The sequence below is a fragment of the Jaculus jaculus genome, chromosome 7, assembly GCF_020740685.1.
Source record: "Jaculus jaculus isolate mJacJac1 chromosome 7, mJacJac1.mat.Y.cur, whole genome shotgun sequence".
Taxonomy (NCBI): Eukaryota; Metazoa; Chordata; class Mammalia; order Rodentia; family Dipodidae; genus Jaculus; species Jaculus jaculus.
In genome coordinates, this window is record NC_059108.1 from 24728279 (window position 1) to 24750290 (window position 22012).

Below are 22012 nucleotides of genomic sequence, written 5' to 3' on the forward strand. Positions count from 1 at the left end.
CCCGCCCCCGGCCCCGCCCCGTCCCGCGAGGAGGCCCACGCCTCGGCCCTGCGCTGCGCTGCGCCTCCCGGCCCCGGGCGTCACCGCACCGGCCGCCGCAGCCCCCGCGCGCTCGGGGCGGGTGGGCGGAGTCGGGGGCGGTGTCGGCGTGTAGGTGTGGGCCCGGCGGCGGCCGGGCCGGAGGTCGCTGCGCGCCATGGCCGCGTCGGTGTGGTGCTGCCTGCGGTGCTGCCGGGACGGCGGGACGGGCCACATTCCGCTGAAGGAAATGCCGGCCGTGCAGCTGGACACGCAGCACATGGGTAAGGGTCCTCGCTGCCCGGACCCGACGGGCCGGCCCCGGGGCGGGGGCGGGGGGACGGCCCCGCTGGTCGGAGCCCGTCCTTGGGCTTCGGGGATGCCGCCGGCCCACTCCATCCCTGCCCGCGGTTCAGTGGCCGGCGCTGCCGAGGGTGGGCTCCAGCGTGCTAGCTCCCCTTCTCTCCACTCCCGAGCCCCAAGTCACACCTCACGTCGGAACGTGCCATTCCCTAAAACCTCCCCTTGCCGGACTCCTTAGTCACGGGTGAGAAACGCTGTCACGTCATCTGACCCTGCTCTTCCCACCGAGTCAGGCTGTTGCAAAATAAAACAGGACGCTTGCTTCTTTTCACCCGTGTTCTTGTTGTCCCTGTCAGTTCCAAGTGGCCTGATAACTTCCTCACCTAACATTCTTCCCTCTGGCCTCCGTCGGCTCTTTTTCCAAATACTCACGCTCTTTAGATTTCTCCCTTGTAGTTCAGAATTCCTGGAATATGCTCCAGGCAGGAGAGATTTCCTAGTGTAATTATTTCAGTTGGAATACTATCCCTTGCGGGTCATTTCAAATAAAATTCTGCGCTCTTCACTTCCCCAAACCTCTCATTGTCTAAAGAACAGTGCATTAAAATAACAAATACAGTTCCTAATGTTTGCAGCAAAATTATTCTTCAACAATTCTGGAAACAGTGCCTATTACAGCTTCTATAGCATATACGTTTTGAAAGTTTTACTTTTATTTCTTTATTAGAGACAGTGAGGGAGAGAGAATGGGCGCACCAGGGCCTCTACAAATGAGCTACAGACACATGCGCCACCATATGCATCTGGCTTATATGGGACCTGGAGAATTGAACTTGCATCCTTAGGTTTCACAGGCATGCATCTTAACCTCTAAGCCATCTTTCCAGCCCTATAGCACGTATTTCTAATTCTTTAGTCTCTCAAATGCAGTACATGGTATCTTAGTACACACAAGTAAGTGAGTATCTTTAAATTATTTATCCATCATGATTTATAGATGATAGATGTTCAGATGCTGTAATTTCTCTCAGAAAACATTTCTGCTTTATTCACCCACTCACTGAACTAATGTGACTGACTGGTGGTACTGTTTTAATATAACAGTAAAGGACAGCCATCATCTTTTAAGTTCCTTCAGTCCACTCTCTAGAACATGCCTCTTCTCTGGTCTCTTATATGGAAAGAACTGATCATTTGTACCTATTCCATTATGCTTGTCTTTCTCCAAAGCTGTCTAACACCCTTCAGATAATATGTGAATGAAATAGAGTGATATTATTCTAAAATTTTCTTTCCAAATGTTTTTTCTTAACCTGTCTTCCAGTAAATTCAAACGCTTCAATCCCCAGGAAAACCTGGTTCAAGAACCGGAATGAAATGAAAGACAGGAGAGGGGTGTTGAGTTAGAAGAGTATTGCAATCATTGGTTAATCTTAAGTGGGAAATATGGAAAACATACAGAGTAAATACGCATATATGAAAGGTCATATGAGTAACATGAAGAATGTAATTGAGTTTTCTTTTTTCCTTTTTGTTTTTGTTTTTTCAAGGTAGGGTCTCACTGTAGCCCAGGCTGACCTGGAACTCACTCTGTCGTCCCAAGCTGGCCTGGAACTCACAATGATTCTCCTACCTCTGCCTCCCCAGTGCTGGGGTTAAAGGTGTGCACCCAGCTCATTTTCATCTTTTTTTTTTTTTTTTGAGGGAAGAGTCTCACTTTCTTGCCCAACTTTCCTGTTTTCTCTTAAAAGAAAATAAATCTACATTTTAATATTTGAATCATACCTCTTTATAGTAATTACTGATTTTTGATGTTTCATTAAAACCATTTTGTAATGTTATAATTTTCTTAATTGATGCTGTACCATATGCTTTTAGTTGTGAATTGATTTTTTTTTTTTTGTTTCTAGAAACAAATGCCAGTCAAGGTAGGAACTACTCATTTGAAAATTCCTATTGCTTCTTAAGACACATTCTTTGGCTATATTTTTTGGTGTTTGGATGTACTCAAATTTGCCTTGACTTTCCAAGCTGAACCAGTGATTAATAAAACTACACAAATTGCATGAATCCAAATACAAAATATTGGCTTACTTAGTAAAGATAAATAAGATAAGTGATTCCCCAATGATCCACAAACACTGTAGAATGTTACTTGAATATATTCATTTCTGTGTAAAATATCTCAGTAAGAAGGCTGAAGAGATGGCTCTTGCTGGCAAAGCCTCATGGCTTGGGTTCAATTCCCCAGCACCCACATAAAGCCAGATACACAAAGAGGCATATGTGTCTGGAGTTCATTTGCAGTGGTAAGCAGCCCTGGTGTGTCCATTCTCTCTCTCTTTCATTTGTGAATATAATTAAATAAATGTTTTTTAAAATCTCACTAGGAAATTATTTTGAAATAAGAGAATAATGACATACCCTCTAGTTCCAGCTTACAGATCAGGCTATAATGTTTTGAAAGTCTTATTTATTTTTTAAAGAGAGGCAGATAGAAAGAGAGCATGCCAGGCCCTCCAGCCACTGCAAGCGAACTCTAGATGCATGTGCCACCTTATGCATATGGCTTACGTTTATACTGGGAAATCAAACATGTGTCCTTAGGCTTCACAGGTAAGTACCTTAACCACTAACCCATCTCTCCAGCCCTTGAAAGTCTTGATGTTTCCATTAATGTACTGCCTTAGGATGAAATTTAAATCTTAAATTTAAGATTTAAGAGTTAAGTCCATAGACGAGTTATATGTGTGGAGGACCATGAACTCTTGCCAATGAGGAAAAAGTGCATTTATTTGCATAGTTATTAGAAGTGCATTTCACTAGAGATGCTTTTAGTTGTAGATAGTGCAAACAGAATTGTTTAAGTGATGGGTAGTAGTTGCTTCAGGAAGGACTCAGTGCTGCTAGGGCCTTGGTTTTTTCTCATCTCCTCTGTCTCCTCCTGAAGGTTAGCTTCCATGGTCACTTGCAGCAGCTCCCTTGGCTTCCTTATTTCAGTCCAGCAAGAACAAGAGTGTCTTTATGTATGGTTCTCTGCAAAAGTCCTGACACTTTCTCTTATTTGTTAGGTTCTATAATTGCTGGGCCTTTTTGTTGTTGTTGTTTTTGTTTTTTCGAAGTAGGTTTTCACTCTTAGCACAGGCTGACCTGGAATTCACTATATAGTCTCGAGGTGGCCTTGAACCACGATGGTCCTCCTAACTGTGCCTCCCAAGGGCTGGGATTAAAAGTGTGCACCACCACACCCGGTTTATAACTGCCCTTGATTCAATCACTGTGACCAGGACATGTGGAAGGTACTGATGCACTCAACCTGGGTCAAATGTTCTGCCTCTGAAGCCAGAGATTGAGTTGGCTTCCTTAAAACTGATTTCCACAGGGAAGTCTGTCTGGGAAAAGAAATCACATGCTACTGGCCACTACAAAGAGTACAGCTCATCCATTTATTGCTGGATCATTTTTCATTGAACATTTGCTGGACACCAAGACTTGTGCTAATAAAGCAGGTGTGGAGTGGGTTAAGAGTTTTACTTTTAATCCCAACAAAGGATATTTCATATATATTAGAATTATGCTGTCTCGGGCTGGAGAGATGGCTTAGTGGTTAAGGCACTTGCCTGTGAAGGCTAAGGACCCTGGGTTCAACTCCCCAGAACTCATGTAAGCCAGATGCATAAGGTGACGCATGTGCACAAGATAGTGCACACATCTGGAGTTCATTTGCATTGGCTAAGGCCCTGGTATGCCAGTTCTCTCTCTCTCTCATAAACAAAAATAAATAAAATCGAATTATGGTATCTCTTCATGTTCTCTGATATACATACTTTATTCAACCAAGATTTAAAAACAGGGCTGGAGAGATGGCTCAGTAGTTAAAGGTGCTGCTTGTCAAGCGCGCCAGCCCAAGTTCAATTCCCCAGATGCACTAAGTGGCACAAGTATCGGGAGGTCATTTGCAACAGCAAGAGGCCCTGGTATGCCCATATATATTCATGCATTCTCCCTCCCTCCCTCCTTTTCTCTCTCTGCTTCTCTCTCTCCTCAGCTTGCAAACAATAAAAAATATTTTTTAGACAGGCATGGAGACACAGCCTTTACTCCCAGCATTCAGGAGGATGAAATAGGAGGATTGCTGTGAGTTTGAGGCCAGTCTGGGACTACAGACTGAGTTCCAGGTCAGCCTGGGCTAGAGTGAGACCCTACCTCAAAAAACATCAAAAGAAAATTAAACAAAAAAAATTAAAAACAGGCTGGAGAGATGGCTTAGCAGTTAAGGCACTTACTTGCCTACAGTTCCCCAGGATCTACGTGTAAGCCAGATGCATAAGGTGGTGCATGCATCTGGAGTTTGAGCTCAAACAAAAAAGATTTCATATGCACATGTGTGTTTGGGGGGGTCACACTAGGGCCTCTTGCCGCTGCAAACTGAACACCAAACACTTCCTCCACTTTTTGTATCCAGCTTCATGTGGGTAGGTGGCAAATTGAACCCAGGCTGAAGGCCAGAAATCTAAAAATTTACATGAAAAGAAATGCATTTAGTGATGTTAAAATCCAGTTTTTATTCGAAGGATGGTGTAACCCTGGTTACTGGGAGGAAGGGGGACTGAAGCAGGAGAATTGAAAGTTCAGAGTTAGCCTCAGTGACAAAAGAACATTCTTTCAAAACAAACAAAAATAACTTGTTTACATTTTGCCATGTGATTGACAGGAGCTCTCCTAATAAAACATTTTAAGGTCCTAAAGTTGAGGGTTTTTCAGTGTCTGCTGTTTCAACAAGGGAAGAGACATATACCTTTTCATATCCATGTACTGTTTTGCTGTTACCTGACATGCACTAATATAGTATCTTGTTCGTGGTAGATATTCAGCGGTTTTTCAAAAGATTGTGTTAATTTATCCAGATTGAATTGAAAACGGCACCATTTTTTGTTTTTTTGAGGTAGGGAAAAACTCTAGCCCAGGCTGACCTGGAATTCACTATGTTGTCTCAGGGTGGCCTTGAGCTCACAGTGATCCTCCGAACTCTGCCTCCTGAGTGCTGGGATTAAAGGTGTGTGCCACCACTGATTAGAAAACTTCACCAAATTACTTAATTTTTTTAATGTTTATGGCTTGTTTTAAATGGAAGTGATTTGTTAAATCATCTAAATTGTTTATTGGTCAAAACTTAAAGGAGGGCCGGGTGTGGTGGCGCACACCTTTAATCCCCACACTCAGGGAGGCAGAGGTAGTACAATTACCATCAGTTCAAGGCCACCGTGAGACTACATAGTGAATTCCAGATCAGCCTGGGCCAGAGTGAGACCCTACCTGGAAAAAGAAATAAATAAAGGAGGGCTGAAGAGATGGCTCAGCAGTTAAGACACTTGCTTACAATGCCTGATAGCCTAGGGTTCAATTCCCCAGTACCACATAAAGCCAGATGTACAAAGTAGCACATATGTCTGGAGTTCATTTGCAGTGGCTAGAGGTCCTGGCACACCATTCTCTCTCTCTCTCCCCCTCTCTATCTTTTTCTCTATGTTTGCAAATAAATAAACACTTTTTAAAAAACCTAAATAAATAAGTAAACAATACCATTTAGCCAAGTGTGGTGGCGCACACCTTTAATTGCAGCACTAGAGAGGCAGAGGTAGGAGGATCACCATGAATTCGAGGCCATGCTGAGACTACATAGTGAATAACAGGTCAGCCCGGGGTAGAGTAAGACCCTATGTCAAAATACACACACACACACACACACACACACACACCCAAAAAAAAAAAAAAAGTTAAAGGAGGGCTGGAGGTACTTCAGGCACTTACCTGCAAGGCCTAACGACTTGGGTTCATTTCCCCTGTACCTATATGGCACATACATATGCAATGGCAAGAGGCCTTGGCATGCCTATTCTCTCTCTCCCTCCCTCCGTCCCTCCATCTCTCTTGCACGTGCTCTCTGTCTCTCTGCTTGTAAATAAATAAACATTTTTTAAAAGAATTAAAGGAGCTAGGGTTGGGGTAGAGTGCTTGCCTTGGAAGCATGAGGACCTGAGTTCAGATCTCAAGTACCTATGTGAAATTCACCTGTGGTGCACACCTGTCATCACACACACAGAGAGAGGCATACACGTGCAAAAAAAAAAAAAAAAATTCAAGCAGTCTATTTCTACCTTGGAAGGTTTTTTGGGTAGAGGTGGTTGAGGTAGGGTCTCACTCTAGCCCAGGCTGACCTGGAATTCTCTATGTAGTCTCAGGGTGGCCTCAAACTCACCATGATCCTCCTACTTCTCAGCCTCCCAAGTGCTGGGATTAAAGGCACGCACCACCATGCCCAGCCCTTACGAGTTTTTTTTAATGTCCAGTATAATTTAAAGGTATTACATTTCATTTGAAACAGTTTAATTATACTTATTGCTTAATTGAAGCAGACTAATTAAACTTACTAGTACAAATATTACATATAAACATCTCTAAAATAGTGAACTAAACCAGGCGTGGTAACGCACACCTTTAATCCCAACACTTGGGTGGTAGAGGTAGGAAGACTGCCAAGAGTTCAAGGCCACCCTGAGACTACATAGTGAATTCCAGGTCAGCCTGGGCTAAAGCAACACCCTACCTTGAAAAAAACAAAACAAAAAAAAGTGAACTAAATATAAAATGCTCTAGTAATATGCCTGAATTTCCAAGGACTTATGACAGCCTTACTTTTTGCTGGCTAAGAGATAGAAGTGAACAAATTAACCCTAATTATTGGATATGAAAATGCAAAGCCTTACCTAGTATTTGTGTTTTTTTGTTTAGGAACAGACGTTGTCATTGTGAAAAATGGAAGAAGAATATGTGGAACCGGAGGTTGTTTAGCCAGTGCACCTTTACATCAAAACAAAAGCTACTTTGAATTCAAAATCCAGTCCACAGGTTAGTACCATGGTACTTAGCCACTGAAAGTCATAGTTCTAAATATTAAGAATAATGTTTAAATATATGAAAAGGATTTAAGAAGTAATAATAAAACAGTTCAAAATTTTGTCTTAGGAAGCCAAGTCTTCCATTCTTATGTGATTCAGTTTAAATTAGTTAATTGGTTAAGTTCAGTTTTTTCTTCTATAAAGTGGGAATTATAGGAACTACCCTTCTGCTTCATAGAAGTAAATGTATGAACGTGTTTTAAAAACAGAACACACTAGGTAAATGTAAGGTGCTAGTGTTATTAACAGGCTACAATTTTATTTAGTCAGGCATGTGGATGTGTACTCTTACTATGTTTTTCAATTTTTAAGTTTATTTGCAAGCAGAGAGAGAGGAGAGAGAATGAGAATAGGTGCCCCGGGGCCTCTAGCTACTGCAAATGAGCACCAGATACACATGCCACTTTGTGTATCTGCCTTTACGTGGGTCCTCGGGAATCAAACCCAGGTTCTTAGGCTTTGCAGGCTGAGCCATCTCTCCAGCTACAGACCCTTGCTGTTTTATTAGGGTAAAAATAAACCCTTGGGCTGGGGAGATGGCTTGGCAGTTAAAGGCACCTGTTTGCAAAGCTTGCCAGCCCAGATTCAGTTCCCCAGTACCTACATAAAGCCAAATGGACAAGGTGACTCATGCATCTGGAGTTCATTTGCAGTGGCAAGAGGCCCTGATACGCTTGTGTTCATTCTCCCTCTCCCCTCCCCCCATAAATAAATTAAAATTTTAAATATGAACATTTTGGAGCCGGGCATGGTGGCATATGTCTTTAATTTCAGCACTTGGGAGGCTGAGGTAGGAGAACTGCCATGTGTTTGAGGCCAGCCTGGGCTACAGAGTGAATTCCAGGTCAGCTTGGGCTAGGATGAGAGCCTGCTTCTGCTTGGGGGTGGGGGAACCACCTTTGTGTCTTGAGTTTTCCTTTCCCTATCTTACTAAGATGCCCTGATTAAATTCTTCTGAAGCAGCCATCCAATGTAGAATTTTCGAAGGAGTCTCAAGCCTATACTTGTGCTAGTGACACTTTTCATTACCATCACAAACTATGTGAGAAAACAACTTAGGGGAGGAATTTTATTTTGTCTCATGGTTTGAGGTTTTAGTCCATGGTCAAGGGCTCTATTTGTTTCTGGGCCATAGTGAGACAGAAAATAGTAGCAGAGAGGTGTGATGTCATAACAGTCAGGAAACAGAGGTGATAACACAGAGGAAAAAGCTGGGGACAAGATAATACTCTTGAAAGGCATTTCCTCAGTGACGCCTTCCTCCCAAATAGGCCCCACACGTACTTTCCACCCCCTTCAAGTAAGCTATCATGTTAAGAATCCCTCAGAGGAGTGAGTAATCCACTGATGAAGGCAGAGCCCTGGTGATGCATGCAAGTACTACTCAGGGTTTTTTGTTTGTTTTTTTGAGGTAGGGTCTCACTCCAGCCCAGGCTGACCTGGAATTCACTACGTAGTCTCAGCGTGGCCTCAAACTCACGGTGATTCTCCTACCTCTGCCTCCCAAGTGCTGGGATTAAAGGCATGCGCCATCGCGCCCAGCTTGCCACTGCAAATGAACTACAAGTGCATGTGCCACTTTGGGCATCTGGCTTTACATGGGTAATGGGTTACTAAACCCAGGTCATTAAGCATTGCAGGCAAGTGCCTTAACCACTGAGCCATCTCTCCAGGCCAGAAAAACAGTTCTTGAAGATAGCAATCTTCTACTTATCAGAGGCAGAGTTTAAAAGAACTCTAGGCCACTTACATTTATATGTTTTATATGTATGTATTTGCTGGGGATTGAACCTGAGGCCTTGAACATGCTAGGCAAGAACTATACCACTAAGTCCTAGATATTTAAAAAAAAAAAAATCTTAAGAGAATTAGTAGTGATAATATCTAACATTTTTTGAATATTTTAATTTTTTTTAGTACTTACTCTATCCCAAGTGTTTTGCTTGAGTAGTCTCGTATCTTTTTCTAACCCTGCAAGTTCTATTAGACCCTGCTAACAAACTGAGGGAGATTAAGTTCTTTGTCCAAGATAGCTTAGTAAGTAGAGTTAAACCTTGTAGGGTGTGGTGGCATACACCTTTAACCCACCACTTGGTAGGCAGAAGTAAGAGAATAGACATGAGGTTGAGAACAGTTTGTAAAGAACAGCCTGGGTCTACAGTATAAGTTCCAGGTCAGCTTGGGCTAGAGTGAGACCCTACCTCAAAAAAAAAAAAAAAAAAGTTAAACCTTAATAGTACAACTCCAGGACACAGTCTCTCATCTCTTAGTTCATATGTAGCAAATATTATACCCTTTGCAGACTACTTATTTTTATTTTTATTTATTTTTTTGACAGAAACAGAGAAAGAGGTAGACAGAGAGAAATAGAGAGAATGGGTGCGCCAGGGCCTCCAGCCACTACAAACAAACTCCAGGCACATGCCTCCCCCCCCCCCTTGTGCATCTAGCTAACATGGGTCCTGGGGAAATGACTCAAACTGGGGTCCTTAGGCTTCACAGACAAGCGCTTAACTGCTAAGCCATCTCTCCAGCCTGCAAACTACTTTTAAATGATGCTTTTAAAAATAAGTTTCAAAGGAGACATAAAGGGAAGAGAAAGAAAGGGAAAAGGGTACTTAATAGGTTGATATTGTATGTAGGTAAGTACAATGATTGTGATGGGGAGGTAATATGATGGAGAATGGAATTTCAAAGGGGAAAGTGTGGGGGGGAGAATTACCATGGGATATTTTTTTATAATCATGGAAAATGCTAATAAAAATTTAAAAAAAATAAGTTTCATATAGATAAGCCCATTCAATAGCAGACTACTTGTCTAGAATGCGTGAGGCTCTAGATTCAATTCCCAGTACCACTAAATGAATGAATGAATAAAATTACTTAATGATAAGACGCTTCTTATAAAAATAATTTATACTCCCTTCAAAAATAGCTTTTTTATCTTTGTAGTCTTCAGATCTGGGGGCATCTTAAACTGTTGTATTTTTAGGAGTCTGGGGCATAGGTGTTGCAACTCAGAAGGTTAACCTGAACCAGATTCCTCTTGGCCGAGACATGCACAGCCTGGTGATGAGAAATGACGGAGCCCTGTACCACAACAATGAAGAGAAAAACAGGCTGCCAGCAAACAGCCTTCCTCAGGAGGGAGATGTGGTGGTGAGTCCCCTGGTGGAGTTGCTACCCACTGTAAATTACTAAGGTTGAGCTGCTTTGAATAGATGTGGCTTTGCCTAGGAGTTTGCGCTTTGGATTCTGAAGCCCTCAGGGTGATCTGACAGGGTGGCAGTTTCAGAGCACACACCTGGTGTAAATGCCGCTGCCTCACCTTACGTCGTGGCCCTCTTAGAGCAGCTGGCAGCCTGGGACATGTGGGTGACAGGCCCTGTATTCCGTGCAGCAGGATCAGTAATGAGTTGGCTGCTAAGCAGTGTTTTCTATTATCACGTCAGAAAGACCTTGGCCTACAATTTAAAAAAATTGCTGACCTCATATTAGAAAATATTAAACACTTTTTGGGGAGCTGGAGAGATGGCTTAGCAGATAAGGCACTTGCCTGTGAAGTCTAAGGACCCAGGTTCAATTTCCTAGCACCCATGTAAGCCAGATGCCTGAGGTGGCACATGTGTCTGCTGTTCATTTGCAGTGGCTGGAGGCCCTGGCATGCACATTTTCTATCTTCTGATCTCTGTCTCTGAGACTACCAAGTGAATTCCAGGTCAGCCTGGGCTAGAGTAAGACCCTACTTTGGAAAAAAACAAAAACAAAAAACGATTTTTGTTTTAGTTTTAAAAAGAGGAGCACATTGAGATCTCTCTATTTTTATTCCCAATGGGATGCATTTGTCTCCTGACCAAAGCCACTTGTTGAAAATGTAAACCAAAGATACTTTCTGTCTTTCCCAATCACACCCCTAATCCATCTTATCCAAGAATCCAAGCCATAGAGTTCAGGCTCTTGGTGATTGATAGAGAATAGAGTCCTAGACTGTCATTCAGCCAAGATGTCCTAGTACTCAGATCATTCAGTTATTGGCTGTGATAAAATATTTTTTTAAATAAAAGGAACTATTAGATATTTTTTTTTATTTTTTTTTTTAAATTTTTATTAACATTTTCCATGATTATAAAATATATCCCATGGTAATTCCCTCCCTCCCCACCCCCACACTTTCCCATTTGAAATTCCATTCTCCATCATATTACCTCCCCATTACAATCATTGTAATTACATATATACAATATCAACCTATTAAGTATCCTCCTCCCTTCCTTTCTCCACCCTTTATGTCTCCTTTTCAACTTACTGGCCTCTGCTACTAAGTATTTTCATTCTCACACAGAAGCCCAGTCATCTGTAGCTAGGATCCACATATGAGAGAGAACATGTGGCGCTTGGCTTTCTGGGCCTGGGTTACCTGACTTAGTATAATACTTTCCAGGTCCATCCATTTTTCTGCAGATTTTATTAGATATTTTTAGACTAGAGCTCTCTTAGAGAAAATTTTCACATTTACTAATTTATAATATCTGTTAGAGAATTATAATTTTACCAGAAGTGTGGTAAGTTTTGTTAAACTTAATCTGATTATTTCCTCCATTTTTAGAACTCTTCAAAGAACTGGACTCAAAATCTTAAGGCTTGATTATAGAAAAGATTGTTGTGCTGGGCGTGGTGGCACATGATTTTAATCCCAGCACTTGGGAGGCAGAGGTAGGAGGGTTGCTGTGAGTTTGAGACCTGAGCACCCTGAGACTACCAAGTGAATTCCAGGTCAGCCTGGGCTAGAGTAAGACCCTACTTTGGAAAAAAACAAAAACAAAAAACGATTTTTGTTTTAGTTTTAAAAAGAGGAGCACGTTGAGATCTCTCTATTTTTATTCCCAATGGGATGCATTTGTCTCCTGACCAAAGCCACTTGTTGAAAATGTAAACCAAAGATACTTTCTGTCTTTCCCAATCACACCCCTAATCCATCTTATCCAAGAACCCAAGCCATAGAGTTCAGGCTCTTGGTGATTGATAGAGAATAGAGTCCTAGACTGTCATTCAGCCAAGATGTCCTAGTACTCAGATCATTCAGTTACTGGCTGTGATGTCAGTGTGAAAGGGATCTGGGAAGAATGAGATGACTCAGATAAGACAATTCCAGAATGTTAAATCAAAGAAAGATACAGTATTTTAGAAAGAATGAATAAAAGTGTGGCGATTTTAAGATTTTTAAAAAATATATTTTATATATTTATTTGAGAGAGAAAGAAAGAAAGAGAATGGGTGTGCCAGGGCCTCTAGCCACTGCAAACGAACTCCAGATGCATGTGCCATCTTGTGCATCTAGCTTACATGGGTCCTGGGGAATTGAACTGAGGTCCTTTGGCTTTGCAGGCAAATGCCTTAACTGTTAAGCCATCTCTCCAGCCCCTTAAGATTTTTCATTATGCTCTTATCTTCTCTTTTTTTATACCTTGAAAACTATGGCACTTGGGAGGTGAAAACAACAAGATTGAGAATTCAAGGCCAGTTTGGGCTTTATAGCAACTTCAAGAGCAATCTGGGTTATATAGTGAGATGCTGTCTTTAAAAAAAAAAAATTGGGAAGGGAGGCTTGAGAGATGGCTTATTGGTTAAAGTCACTTTCCTGCAAGGCCAAAGGAACAAGGTTCATTGCTCCAAGACCTACATAAGCCAGATGCACAAGGTGGTTCATGCATCTGGAGTTCGTTTGCAGCAGCTGAAGGCCCTGGCACATCTCGTCCATCCGTCCGTCCCCCCCGCCCCCAATCTCTTTCTCTTCTCTCTCTCCAATAAGTAAATAAAAATTTTAAAAAATATTTTAAGTGGAGGAGAACTTTTAATTTTGAAAATCTGCTTTTCTTTGTTCTTTCTTTTTGAATAGTTTGAATAGTTGTTCATATATGAGATGCCAGATGTTCATACTATGGAACATTCTTATTCAAATGATTGTTTCTTAAAAGCGAATCGTGCTGTCAAGTGGAAGCTACCAACTGTTTACACTACAAGATGAAATTGAAGCATAAGAAAAGATAATCACTGGCAGATGTTTGTCTTTGTTGCTATCCTGAACTTCTACATGTCATTTTTGCCTGTCTCATCTCATTCATCGAGATAGCTAACACCATAAATTGACAGATCTAAGAATGCCATTTGTAGTCTGTCCACATGTAGTAGACTTTGGTATTCATGCCCACTCTGGTAGAAAACTGAAAATGTGGAATATATACAGAACCAAGAAGGCCAAAGCCTTGCCTTACCATATTATCTTCCTACTTCAGACACTTGTGAACAAATTTTGCTGTTCACAGTGGCTTCAGAAAGGAATGAATTATAAAATAGGAAAAACATTCTAATTGTTGTTATGGTATCATTATGGCAGAATCAGACCCAGGTTTTAGATAATAAAGGACAGATTAAGCTGGAAAATACTTTGAACTAAACTCTGACTGGCTTGATAAGGATTCTTATGCCCTTTCTCATTTCTGTTTGTGACTTTTTGCTATCATGTTTACAATTTAACTTGCTTGTAGTAGACTATGCTGCCACAAGGTGGTGAAGGGCTCCTCGATTACAATGTACTTTTCTGAAAGGCTACATTTCCTGTAGTCTCATAAAGAAACACACTCTTTTCCTCCATGTGTGCGCATGTGTTTGGCAGATGCATGCGCCCCATGCACATGCATGTAGTGGCTGGAGGAGAAAGTCTAAAGCATGCTCTTACTGCTCATCCATGTGTTTTCTCAAGACAAGTCTCTCCCCCATCCTGGAGCCAGGGTGGGTCAGCCTCAGTGATCCTCATCCAGTCTTCCCCTAGCCAACTGGTGTTATAAATGTACATGGCTGCACATGGCTTTTTATGTGGGTTCTGTGGAATCAGACTCAGCCCAAGAGCCCCTTGTGTTTAAGGATCAAGACCTTTTAACTGCTGAGCCAATTCCCCAGCCCTCTTTTTAAAAAAAAAAAAAATATATATATATATATATATATATATATATATATTTGTTTTCAAACCTCTTCAGTACTAAAACTTAACCCTCGGCCCAGAGGATGGCTCCTGGGTAAGAGCATTTGCTGCACAAGCACAAAGGTCTGAATTTGGATCTCTGGCACTCGTGTAAAAATAGCATACATGCCTGTAACCGCGTGCTGAGGGAGGGCAACGACCAGGGTAAAAAGACAGAGACACAAATATATAATTTCTTCTTAGAAGTAAGATATATAAAGACATTTTTCATGACTGGAAAAGAATGATAGGTAATAAGCCCTAATATTGAAAAATTCTCTATTTTACCCCCATCAGATCAAATTTTATACAGAGATCACTGTTTTCTTTATGCTTAAGTCTTCATGACCTGTGATTTTTATACCATCTTAATATTTAATTCATGAAATCCAGATTATCTAAATATAATACTAGAATTTAAACTATTATCTTTGAGTTCCCTCTAGTTTGGTTTTTACGTACTATTTCCCCCACACATAATCACTGCTAATTGTTTTTAGCTTAGAATTCTACTAAATTGTAAACCCCTAAAATGAAATTCCTTGTGACACTACTTAGATTTTTGTGTTTCCATAATTCCATACCAGTACTTTTAGCTACTCAGGTCTCTATTTTTATCCTTTAATGTTTTTTTTCATTCATAGGGTATTACATACGACCATGTAGAATTAAATGTGTATTTGAATGGAAAAAACATGCATTGCCCAGCATCAGGTATACGTGGGACAGTGTATCCAGTTGTATATGGTAAGATAAAATGTTTCTCATATATTATTAGATTCATGTTAACATGTTTGACATTTATATTAATTTGTAATTACTTAGAAGTCTGGCCAAAGTATTAATAAGGACTTTTTTTTTTTGAAAGAGAGAGAGAAAAAGGCAGAGAGAGAGAGTGAGAATAGGCATGCCAGAGCCTTTCAGCCACTGTGAACAAACTCCAGATGTGTGTGCCCCCTTGTGCATGTGTGTAATATTGCATGCTTGTGTTACTATGTGTCTGGCTACATGGGACCTGGAGATTTGAACATGAGTTCTTAGGCTTCCAGCAAGCACCTTAACCACTAAGCCATCTCTCTAGCCCAGTAAGGACTTTTTTTTTTTTTTTTAATTTTTCAAGGTAGGGTCTCACTCTAACTCAGGCTGACCTGAAATTCACTATGTAGTCTCAGGATGGCCTCGAACTCATGGCGATCCTCCTACCTCTGCCTCCCAAGCACTAGGATTAAAGGCATATGCCACCATGCCCAGCACTCAGTAAGGACTTTTTAAAATGGAATGTAATCAGACAATTACATTCCTCTGTAGAACTAAGGGTGGTATTTATTCCCTGAATATTCAAAAAGCTTTCCAAATACGGTGATTATACTTACATGTGCAATTACCATATTCCTTTTTTATCATGTAGTCTTATGTTCTATGAAGATCAAAACTTTACTGAAGGGCTGGGTGTGGTAGCACACACATTTAACCCCAGCACTCAGGAGGCAGAGGTAGGAGGACCACTATGAGTTCAAGGTCAGTTTAGGACTACAGAGAGACCCTATCTCAAAAAAAAAAATAAATAAATAAATAAACAATTAACATGAAAATGTCAAAATTTTCTTGGCTGAGTGTGGTAGTACACATCTTTAATCCCAATATTCAGTAGGCTGAGATAGGATAGCTGTGAGTTCAAAGCCAGCCTGGGCTAGAATGAAAGCTTGCCTCAATAAACAAAGCAGGGTTAGAGAGTTAGCTTAGCAGTTAAGGTGCTTGCCTGCAAAGCCAAAGAACTCAGTTTCATTTCCCCATGACCCATGTAAGCCAGATGCACAAGGTGGTGTACACATCTGGAGTTGGTTTGCAATGGCTGGATACTTTGAAATGCCCAGTCATTCTCATTCATTCTCTCTTAAATAAATAAAAATAAAATATTAGAAAAAGAAGCCAGGCGTGGTGGTGCACACCTTTATTTTATTTTATTTTTTTTTTTGGTTTTTCGAGGTAGGGTCTCACTCTGGTCCAGGCTGACCTGGAATTAACTCTGTAGTCTCAGGGTGGCCTTGAACTCATGGCGATCCTCCTACCTCGGTGCACACCTTTAATCCCAGCATTTAAGAGGCAGAGGTAGGAGGATTGCTGTGAGTTCAAGGCCACCCTGAAACTACTGAGTGAATTCCAGGTCAGCCTGGGCTACAGCAAGACACTACCTTGAAATGTAAATAAATAAATAAAAAAGAAAAAGAACCAAGCATAGTGGTACACACCTTTAATCCCAGCACTTGGGAGGCAGGGTAGGAGGATTGCCATGAATTTGAGGCCACCCTGAGACTCCATAGTGAATTCCAGGTCTGAGCTAGAGCGAGACCCTACCTCAGGGAGAAAAAAAAAAAAACAAAAAAAAACAAAAAAAAACAAACTTTTTTTGTCTCAGAATAGTGCTAACATTTGGATGATTTGTTTGTTTGTTTGTTTGTTTTGTGAGGTAGGGTTTCATTGTAGTTCAAGCTGACCTGGAACTCACTATGGAGTCTCAGGGTGCCCCTGAACTCATGGCGATCCTCCTACCTCTGCCTCCCGAGTGCTGGTATTACTTTAATTTTACTGGCTTACTTTAATTTCTCATTACAAAAAATTGTAAACATTAATAGAAGTAAAGAGAATATTATGATGAGCCCTCATGTACTCATTACCCAGCTTCAAACAATTGACAATTTATAGACTGTTGGATTTCATCAAGCCCCAGAACTTTGCTTTTGCTCCTCTCCTTTTGTTATTTTGAAGCAAATGTCAGATAATTTTGTTCATAGTTTATGGTTTTCTCTAAAAAAATAGGTTTTTGTCTTTTTTCAAAAAACAAGCAGCCAGGTATGGTGGCATACACCTTTAGATCCAGCACTTGGGAGTCAGAGGTAGGAGGATCACTGGGAGTTCAAGGCCAGCTTGAGACTCCATAGTGAATTCCAGGTTAGCCTGGGCTGGAGTGAGACCATTCCTCAAAAACAAAACAAAAAACATAATGCCTTTATCACTCTCTTCTACTTTATATTAATTTACTTATTTATTTTAGTTTCTGAAAAAATATTTTATTTATTTATTTGTAAGCAGAGAAAGTCAAAGAAAAGAAAGACACACAGAGAGAATTGGCATGCCAGGGCCTCTATTTTCTGTAAATGAACTCCAGATGCATGTGCCATTTTATATATTTCACTTTATGTGGGTACTGAAGAATCGAACCCAGGTCGTTAAGATTTGCAGGCAAGTGCCTTAACTGCTGAGCCATCTCTCCAGCAACATTTTATTTTTTTCAAGGTAGGGTCTCTCTCTAGTACAGGCTGACCTGGAACTCACTCTGTAGTTCCAGGATGGCCTTGAACTCACAGTGATGCTCCTACTTCTTCGTCCTGAGTGCTGGGACTAAAAGTGTGTGCACCACACCCTGCTCTACTTTATTATTATGTTACAACTTTCAATCAACATGTTGTAATTTTTCTGTCATTTTAGTAAGTTTAAAATATCTTACTTTTAATTATGTTAAGTTCTTAGATATGTATCACAATAAAAACTATCATTTCTGATCATGGTGGTGCACACCTGTGATCCCAACACTTCAGCAGATAAAGAAAAGGACCAGTTTCAGCTACATAGTAAGTTCGGGACCAGTCTATATTATAAGACACCCTGTCTCCAATAAAGAAAAAAAAAAAGAAAAACTATGATTAACTTTTGTGTGTGTGTGTGTGGTAACTTAGTACAAAGGTAATAATGATGTGGATGATATGCCAGTATGTCAGGAAAGGATTTATTCTCAAATTAAATATTTAATATTGCACTAACCTAGCCAGGCACTGTGGGGCACACCTTTAATTCCAACACTCGGGAGGCAGAGGTAGGAGGATCGCCATGAGTTCAAGGCCACCCTGAGACTACAGAGTGAATTCCAGGTCAGCCTGAGCTAGAGTGAGACCTTACCTCGAAAAAGAAAAAAAAATAAAAATAAAAATGCAGTAATCGAAGTTGGTGATTTACCTTTTTCAAAATATTTTACTTATTTGAGAGAGAGGAAAAAAAGAGTGTTCAGGGTCTTTTGTAGCTGCAAACAAGTGGGCAGACACATAAGCCACATTGTGCCTGTGGCTTTACTTGGGTACTAGGCAGGCTGTCAAGCTTTACAAGCAAGTGCCTTTAACTGCTGATCCACCTCCCCAGCCTGTGATTTAGTCTTCTTTTCTCCTAAAAAAAATTACTTCTGAATGGTTTTACTGCCTATGACTTTACATGTAAAAGTGTTTTAAGTTAATTTGGGTTAGTGTTCTTACATATTGGGTAAGTCTCAAAAGTAATTTTTTTAATCTTTAATGGAAATGATGTAGCTTGATATTTTAAATAATTTAGCCTAAGAAATGAAATGAGGGCTGGCTTAGCGGTTAAGCACTTGCCTGTGAAGCCTAAGGACCCCGGTTTGAGGCTCAATTCCCCAGGACCCATGTTAGCCAGATGCACAAAGGGGGCGCATGCGTCTGGAGTTCGTTTGCGATGGCTAGAAGCCCTGGCATGCCCATTCTCTCTCTCTCTCTCACTCTCTCTAACTCTTTCTCTCTCTCTCTGTCACTCTCAAATAAATAAATAAAAATAAACAAAAAAATTTTTATAAAAAGAAATGAAGATTAGTAGAGTAATACAAATGAGTGTGTAAAATAAAATCATTCTAGGGCTGGACTGATGGCATAGCAGTTAAGGCACATGCCTGTGAAGCCTAAGGACCCAGGTTCAATTCTCCAGGTCCCATGTAAGCCAGATGCACATGGTGGTGCGTGCGTCTGGAGTTCATTTGCAGTGGCTGGAAGCCCTGGTGTACCCATTCTCTCCCTCCCCCCCCCTCCCTCCCTCCCTCCTTCTCTCTGTCTCAAATAAATTAATTAATTAAATAAAATCATTCTGAAGTGCTTCTTTTTAGCATGTTTTTATATGTATTTAAGAATGAAGAAGACTTGCCTGCAAAGTCTAATGACCCAGGTTTGATTCCCCAGCACCTACACAAGGTGGCACATGCATCTGAGTTGCTTACAGTGGCTGGAGGCTCTGGTGCACCCATTGTTTCCCTCTTTCTCTTTCTGTCACCCTGCTTGCAAATAAATAAATAAGTATATACATATATGCTTTAAAAAAAGATAAAGTTTTAGGGCTGGAGAGATGGCTTAGTGGTTAAGCTCTTGCCTGTGAAGCCTAAGGACCCCGGTTCGAGGCTCGATTCCCCAGTACCCACGTTAGCCAGATGCACAAGGGGGCGCACACATCTGGACTTCTGCAGTGGCTGGAGGCCCTGATGCACCTATTCTCTCTCTCTCTCTCTCTTTCTCTATCTATCTGCCTCTTTCTCTGTGTCTGTCTCTCTCAAATAAATAACTAAAAATAAAACAAAAAAAGGTAAAGTTTTTAAAACACAGAACTATACATAGTAAATTGTATTAAGCAAACTATATTTCATAAATTGAATTGATAAATCAATCTAATGAAATATTTTAGTAGCCTAATGCCAAGATAAAAAGAAAAACTAGGTTCCTTACACTTCGTCCTCCATTGCATTTCTTTTTCTTTTTTTTTCTTTTTGGTTTTTTTGAGGTAGGGTCTCATTTTAGCTCAGGCTAGTCTAGAATTCGCTATTTAGTCTCAGGATGGCCTCAAACTCACTTTGGTCCTCCTACCTCCGCCTCCCAAGTGCTGGGATTAAAGGTGTGAGCCACCACACCCGGCCCTCCATTGCTTTTGTAACCCTAAAACATGTATTCTGTCAGCCCTTAAAATCAACCTATGGAGAGAAAAGGGCTCCATAACACAAATGTTTTTATAAAGTCATGACTTCAGCCTAATCTAAGCTGTCACTAGCTTCTAGAAATTCTTATACTTCTCTGCTTCTTTCTCATGTCAGCTTCCTTACTCATTATCCAAAGGTACTCTTGCCCTTTTATATGGAAATAGAAGATCAGCATTGAGAACTCCTGCTCACCTCCCTTCAGTCACACTTTCACATGCAAAAGTGTCTGTAGTCCAGGGCTAGAGAAATGCCTTAGCAACTAAGGTGCATGCCTGCGAAGCCTAAGGACCCAGGTTCAATTCTCCAGGTCCCACATAAGCCAGATGCACATGGTGGTGCATGCATCTGGAGTTTGTTGCAGTGTCTGGAAACCCTGGTGTGCTCATTCATTCTCATTCTCATTCTCTCTCTCTCTCTCTCTTTCTCTCTCTCTCCCCCCCCCGACTCTAATAAATGAATGAATTAATTAAAAATGTCTATATATTTTTTAAAGTGTCTGTAATTTAGACTTCAAACTCCCCAACACTAGGACTTTACTTTTTTAGTCATTCTATCTGACATCATCAGCCCCTTTTTGCAGTGTTTATAAGCATTCTGAGTCTTTGCCATTCTAACTCCCTCCCCTCAGCTTATAACCCTCTTTAGTACAGTGCTTACCCTTCTCTGTTTTGTGCCCACTGCCTTTAGTGTTACTGTTTTCTTCTGTATCCTGGTCTGGCTACTGTTACTACCTTTTCAATGAAACTGTCCTTGTTAAAAATCACTGATGAATACTAAGCAGGTATATCCTTACCTATATTCCCTGCCTGCAAACAGTATTCATTTAAATTTCCTTTTAACTTAATTTCTTTTTCTACCCTCTAGTTGATGACAGTGCAATTTTGGATTGCCAGTTCAGTGACTTTTATCATACTCCTCCACCCGGATTTGAGAAGATACTATTTGAGCAGCAAATCTTCTGAATGTATTTGCTTTTAAAACTTGTACTTCTGCACTGTTACACAAGTGTTTACTACTTAATAAAGCTTTATCAGAAATATAGAAGAAAATATATTCTTAAAATTTTGCTTATCAATGTTGTCTAAGGTTCCAGTGTATTCATTTTACCACACAGAAGTTTGATTTAAAAATGTTTTTGCTTTTAAATATGTGAAAATCAGCATTTGGGGCAGTTTATTTAATTCTTATTTAAACTTTTAACTATGCGTTTAATTCAGTGTTGAATGGTTATATGTAAGTATTTAAAGGTAATTTTTCTTACATAAAATATCTGCTTTGACAGAGATGTAGAGTTGAGTGGTTGTTTTTTTTTATTTTTTTTTATTTTTTATTCTTAAGTTTAGACCTCATTAACTATTTGTCCATAATCAATAATTCTGTGTCTCTTTTTTCTTTTTTACACACAATATAACAAAGTGGCAGAAATTTATATTACTGACAACTTAGTTTTGTTGATATGTTTACAGTATTAATATCACTTTTCTTAAAACTTAAATTGCTTTTGTTGTGTTATACCGCTGCTCTTTATTTTCTTTATGGAAAGAGATCAACATCTTAGTAATTGTCTGAGCATCTTGTTGAAGGCCACCAAGCTTCAACCCCAGAGTGCGCAGTGGTTGGCTTGTGACACAGTGTACTCTGCAGACATTTATTAGAGTAGGACGCTTTAAATTTAGATGAAAATGTTCATTTAAGGACTTTTACGTAAATGTGGTTTCTGTAAGGATTAATAAAGTACAACTAATTAAGAAATAGTACTATATTTAAAAAAATCTTTCAAGAAAAATTTTAAAAAGCCGGGCGTGGTGGCTCACACCTTTAATCCCAGCACCTGGGAGGCAGAGGTAGGAGGATCGCCCTGAGTTCGAAGCCACCCTGAGACTACATAGTGAATTCCAGGTCAGCCTGAGCTAGAGT

The 22012-nt window shown here is 40.5% G+C and overlaps 1 protein-coding gene across 1 annotated transcript; it reads left to right on the forward strand.

The window, feature by feature from the left end:
* Positions 1-181: 181 nt before the first annotated feature.
* Positions 182-21157, forward strand: Spryd7 (SPRY domain containing 7). The gene is made up of 5 exons (XM_004660046.2): positions 182-302; positions 7114-7230; positions 10273-10439; positions 14943-15045; positions 20960-21157. The coding sequence occupies exons 1-5, from the start codon at positions 197-199 to the stop codon at positions 21055-21057; spliced, it is 591 nt and encodes a 196-aa protein (XP_004660103.1). The 5' UTR covers positions 182-196; the 3' UTR covers positions 21058-21157.
* The last annotated feature ends 855 nt before the right edge of the window (positions 21158-22012 follow it).

Coding starts and splice junctions, on each gene's coding strand:
- Spryd7 (XM_004660046.2), top strand. CDS start 197: ATGGCCGCGTCGGTGTGGTGCTGCCTGCGGTGCTGCCGGGACGGCGGG. Junction 303..7,113: donor GCTGGACACGCAGCACATGG/GTAAGGGTCCTC, acceptor TTTTTTGTTTAG/GAACAGACGTTGTCATTGTG. Junction 15,046..20,959: donor AGTGTATCCAGTTGTATATG/GTAAGATAAAAT, acceptor TCTACCCTCTAG/TTGATGACAGTGCAATTTTG.